Source organism: Vipera berus (assembly GCF_964194415.1).
Source record: "Vipera berus genome assembly, chromosome: 5".
In the NCBI taxonomy this organism is placed as follows: Eukaryota; Metazoa; Chordata; class Lepidosauria; order Squamata; family Viperidae; genus Vipera; species Vipera berus.
In genome coordinates, this window is record NC_138207.1 from 24,904,132 (window position 1) to 24,910,131 (window position 6,000).

At 37.0% G+C, this 6,000-nt stretch overlaps 1 protein-coding gene across 1 annotated transcript in view; it reads left to right on the forward strand.

Annotated features, from left to right (window-relative positions):
• Positions 1-3,169: 3,169 nt before the first annotated feature.
• Positions 3,170-6,000, forward strand: part of LOC308668529 (amine oxidase [copper-containing] 3-like) — a gene marked incomplete at its 3' end in the record, with an annotated part of 6,557 nt that continues 3,726 nt past the window's right edge. Inside the window, exon 1 of the mRNA XM_081328531.1 lies at positions 3,170-4,940. Coding sequence (XP_081184657.1) covers positions 3,365-4,940 — 1,576 coding nt within the window. The 5' untranslated portion in view covers positions 3,170-3,364. The remainder of the gene's footprint in view (positions 4,941-6,000) is intronic.

Genomic DNA, 6,000 nt, shown 5'->3' on the forward strand with positions numbered 1-6,000 from the left:
AACAGGAAAAAAAATGAACATCTCTCCTACAAGATGACTCTGAGCAACATTTATAGTTTTCATGATTAGATAAAATAAATTATAGTAAGAAGGGAGTAAAATTGCAACCATAAAGAGGTAAATTAACATTGTATTTTTAACTGTTTAGAGTGGTTTACAAGATCACAAGCTACTTATTGCATCTTTTCTTTTCTATTTTTTATTTTTCTATTTTTCTTCCTTGTACTTTTAGCTTTCTCTTCAATTTCTTTCTTTTCCTTTTTCTCATTTTATATTAGTGTGTATCAGCTTTTATCTCCTGTTTAAATGTATATATGAATGGCATTTTTTCTCTAAATTGAAGACTTTATTGTCAGCAAATCTTAATGTATCCATTTCAAAAACATTTGAGTTAGCTATGAAAATATCCAGAATAAAAGATTGGAACTCCCCCCACTTTTAAATTATCTATATTCTATGTTTCTCAAAAATAAGGCATGTGACCTGGCATATGGATGATGTAAGATTTGTCTTCCTCCTGGCAACCCCCACCCCCTCAAAAATGGAGTGAGGTTTTTTCATCTATTTAATTTGATACATTTCTGTACAGCCTTGATTTCTTGATTAAAATTGTTGAAAGTCACTGTTCGGGAGAGTGGAATCCCACTGCAACACCACGTAAGCCAGATCAGCAGAGTAAAAACACTTATACAAAGTCTTCAAGAGGAACAATATCCACAAAACCTCATCTGGAGATCCTTACACCGAAACAATACAAACACTCAAAGCAACACAACTACTACAACAGGAACAACAATGATCAAACAAATCACAATTCCCTACATGCAGAATGTTTCAGAGATGACAGCAAGACTACTACACCAACATGACCTTTCAGTAGCCCACAAACCAGCCTCAACTCTCAGATGGACCCTGTCAAAACCTAAGGAGCAGTCAGAAACAAGCTAAAGATCAGAAATCATATACTGAATCCAAGGTAGCAACTGTGAAAAGAACTATGTGGGCCAAACAAGCAAGAAAGCTATCTACCAGACTGCACGAACATTCCCTGGCTATCAAAAGACATGACCCACTATCCTTCATGTCTGTCCATGAAGACTCAGAAGGACTCAGAAGTTCGATCTAACTGGGACCACAATTGTAACCCAGGCGAAATCAAGGAGAGAAAGAGAATTCCTTGAAGCCTAGTTCTTCACCAATAAGTCACAGACACATTGACATCGATCCAATCTACCAACCTCTAAGTGTAAGGGCCCACCTCAGCTAACCACCCAAGAAAGCAGAACTCTTGAAACAGGCATTGTCTCAAAAGGAAACTTTTATTAGGGGCTAGTGACAGTAGGGAAGTCAAGGTGAGATCTGCGGAAAATCCTGCTTGAATGGTGTAATTAAATCAGCAACATTCCTGCTCCCACCAAAATCATTTTGTCCATTTGAAATCCAGCCAATTCACAGTTGGCAAAATGAGCAGGTAACTGGTACAGTTGGCACGCATCTCAAGGTCTTCTCCAGCTTTCATTTCTATGTAACCATTTCCCTGATAAGGGAGACACATTCCTTTCTCAAATGGATAGAGGTGAAAGAAAGTAGAAAGCGAAAGTTATCCCAAGCACAAGCAAACATCCCCCCTCCCTCCAGTGTAATGGCAGGCCCCAAAACAAAGTAAAGAATATATATATATATATATGGAAAGGAGACTATAAGGATTTGGGGACCTGACACTGAAAACAAAAGAACTATTTCAACCACATTCCCGAAGGCAGCATTTAAAACAAACGGGCACCCCACCACAGAGCAAAAATCACAACGTCCCACAAGAAACCAGACCACATCTCAACAACAACAGCCATCCATCCAAACAATCCGAAACAAGACTATGAGTCAGAGGCAATCAAACGAACAAAAAACATTTGCATTGCACATACAATACTTAAACACCAGGGACTATGGCCCAGCAACAGCAACTGGCCAATCAAACAGCCTGAAACCTGACTCAGCAACATCTGGACAAATAATAACCACACCAATTTACATCACACAAAAAGATATTTAAAGGCCAGTGCTCTGACAGACAAGCACATTTCAAAGCACACTGAAGATGTCCCCCCGAATGGAAACGAAATGTTTGCAGCCAAATTGCCAAGCTTGATCAAACAACACCCCCGAAATTAATATAGAGATTTTTTTCCTTTTACAAAGTTCATTATTCACCACTATGGAGTATCAAACCCACTAGCAATTCAAAATAATTTCATATGGATTTCATATATGTTGGCCACACATCTAGTTGTCCTCTTGAGATAGTAAACAAAACCACCCAGAAAAGTTAGCATTCATGAAGTTAGTGGAACCATGAATAAATGAGCCAGAGAAAGGGAAGAGATAAGCAGCAGAGGTAATAAAAATCATTTATTGGTGATTTGTAACTTGTGAAATCTTACACAGCATCTTTTATAAAAGGGTAATTTGCCTGTTCAGCATGTTTCAAAACCCCAGATGTTATCAGCCCCAAAAGCTGCTGTCTCTGGTTTAGCATGTTCTGCAAGCACAGTCAATGCAATACCTAAATCACTCAGCAAATGTATTTTAATGAAGATAATGACTGAACAAAATTGTAAGCTGTCATTATACGTTTATTTTTATTTTTTTGCATACACAGGTAAGTTTCTCGTTTTCCTTGTTGAATTGTGCATGACATAAAATCTGGTTGTTCCCAGTTTTGAGTCATTATGGAAGTGGAACCACACAAGACTGAGACTGACCTGAAAATGGATTAAAATTGGCAGACTACAAGAATATATGGAAATTGATGTTACATAGGACATACAAATGAAGCCTTAATAATTAAAAGAGATATACAAGCAACAAATCTGCATAACTTTCCTATACTGGATTTACAAAACAGATTTCTTAAAGTTTTGAAGAATTTTCTGAGGGCAAAGAAAAAATGAAAAGAAATGATGGCAATATCTGAAGATATTAAAGATTAACATCTTAAGAGGACAGTAAAAAAGAAGGAATATATTTGATCAAGGTTAAAGATGTTGATAAGTGCTGTTATCTCTGGTGACACTCAATGCACTTTTGCTGACCATGAAAGATCAGAAAAACGATGAATGACAAGGCTTTAAGGATTTGTGTATAGATAAGAGATGGAATATGGAAAGAAGAAACCACTGTATTTTAAGAGAAGAAGATAAGGTACTAAAATTGGGTATGAGGGATGAGACACGTTTTTTTTACCATAATCTTAGTTTTTCTTTCTTTTCTCTTCTATTTTTTTCATGTATGAACTTTCTTTTTATTCTTTCCTTTTTAATTTAACAAACACTTTTCTCTCTGTTTTGTTTATAGGTTTGGGAAAATGAATTCCAAAGTGATTTATTCTCTCATAGCAATAGGTTTCGCCATAATTTTCGCTGTCATCTTGGTGTTCCGAAATAGAGGACAAAACCCAACTTATTGTGAAAATTCTTCCCAGAAAAAGGGGCAGGAGGAAGATGGGCAAGATAATGGCAGCCAGGTATTTCAAGATTTAACTCCAGAAGAGATAATGCAAGTAAAGAGGTATTTACAGTCCAACCTGGGAGTGTCATTGGTGGAGATACCTCAAGCCAAGCCATCAGACAACTGCATTTATTTGATCACCTTGCAGCTCCCTCCCAAAGCACAAGTATTACAATTCTTAGATCATCAAGGATCTCAGCCAGCACGGGAAGCAATGGCTGTGATCCATTTTGGAAATCAGGTGGACCCCAATGTGACAGAATTTGTGGTGGGTCCACTTCCAAAGCCAATATATCATCAAGATATCACGGTACAGAAATATGGAAGGCAATTGCCTTATTCTCAAAGGATGATTTTGGGAAATGAGTTTCATGAAATCCATGATTTCTTAAAGAGAAATGAATACCTGAAGGCTCCAAATTTCATGCAAAAGGTTCTAAATTACAATGGAAGCAATCTTCGGTATAGCAGTCAAATGCCACCCGGGCTAAAATCAGGAGATCGCAAAATGTGGGTGAGCCATTTCCAGAATGTGACTGGACACTATTTGCATCCCGTTGGGCTTGAGGTCCAAGTGGATCATAGTAGCCTGGATGTTTCTGAGTGGAAAGTGATAAATGTATTTTATAATGGACAGTACTTCGAAGACATGGAAGACCTTGAGAGACAATTCAATATGGGAAAGGTTAGAGTAGACAAGGTTAAAGAAGCCCCTCCTGATGGGGGTTACTCATCACTGAAGCAGAGGGTGCCACCAAAAGACCCAGGCCCTTTGCAGTATGAACCTCGTGGGCCACGCTATAGGATTCACAATAATCATGTCACCTTTCTGAGATGGAGTTTTGCATTTGGAATTGACGCAAGCAGGGGTCCACGTATCTTTGATGTCAGGTTTAATGGAGAAAGAATAATCTATGAGTTAAGTTTGCAAGAAGCAAGTGCTATCTATGGCTCCAACAGTCCTAAATCCATGTTGACCAGATACATGGATGCCAGTTTTGGACTTGGATCCAATATCTTTCCCCTCACCCAGGGTCTAGATTGTCCTTATTTATCCAGTTATTTGGACTGGCATTTTTTTCTTGCTACTTCATTACCTGTTAGCCGTAAAAATGCTATCTGCATCTTTGAGCAGAATGCTGAGTTACCCATACGACGACATTATGAAAGTATCCAGTCTCCTTTTTATGGAGGGTTGGCAGATTCAAATCTGGTGTTTCGAACCATATCTACAGTTGATAACTATGACTATATCTGGGATTTTATTTTCCACCAAAATGGAGCTGTCGGTGTTTGGATCCATGCCAGCGGGTACATTATATCTGATTTTTACTTTGGTGATGCCAAAGACTTTGGCAATAGAGTGCAAGAATTGGTGCTGGGACCAATTCATACCCATAATATTCATTTCAAGGTGGATTTGGATATTGGGTGTAAGTAGGAAAAATGTTTGTAACTTTCAATAAAATTATAGATTCTTTACCTCAGTCTGCTTTCCCACAACTGTTCTAATGACTGTGAGAGCTATAATGAAGAAAGACTCAGCAATATGTTTTGAACAGGTGAGGAACAAAACTTTATGCTGGTAATGTTGTTTAACAATTTAGGAGAAGAGATTTTTTCAGAATTGTTAATTTCTGCTTTTATTATAATTGTGATTTTCTTGTTTTATTTATTGGCCCAAGACTGAATAAAGATAAAGTTTTTTAAAATCAAGTGTATTTATTTCACTATTTGGCTTTTAGCAAACCCTAATTTAAATACAATATGAAGTGTCATAATAACAATAAAATTAAATCAGTGGCTATTCTGCAAGATATCATGCATCAAATTTACAGTAATTATGTCTTCATATGTTTCCAGGGCTTGAATATATGAAATAGTTCTAGAATCAACACTTTTGAAATATTTGCAGATGTCAATTCACTTAAAGATGAATCTGAAAATTGGCTGTTTTTAGGTGGATTTGGAACTGGTGGCTGGATTCAGGGCACAGGAATCATACTATAAATCTTTTTTAGAGTGTTTCCTCACTCACTTGTTTCTGATCCAGCAAGATGCAATGGCTAACTTGAACTGCTTTGAAGATTTAGAGGAAGACCTGAAAATGCCTCATGAAAATGTGCCACATATAATTTATATATTTGCCACAGGGTGGAGCTGCATGTCTATCTAGTATTTCCCAATAATTATTTCATAATATTTCTTGGGTGCATTTCTGTTTCTCTGGGACATAAATACATTCTCTCTGTCATATTATCTTTGACTATTTTAAATACTGCTGCTTTCCAGACATTGATCCCATAAAGTCTTACTATGTACAACAAAATGGAAATGGTCAAAGCGTATATAATTATTTCTTTTATAAGTTTCATGTATTTCCTATTAGGATAGGACACACATTGTGTGGCTCTTATTTAACCCCACTGATCTTCATTGCTGGTGTGGTCTTATTGCATGCTAATGCAGACAATATATAAAAATTGTAGTGTA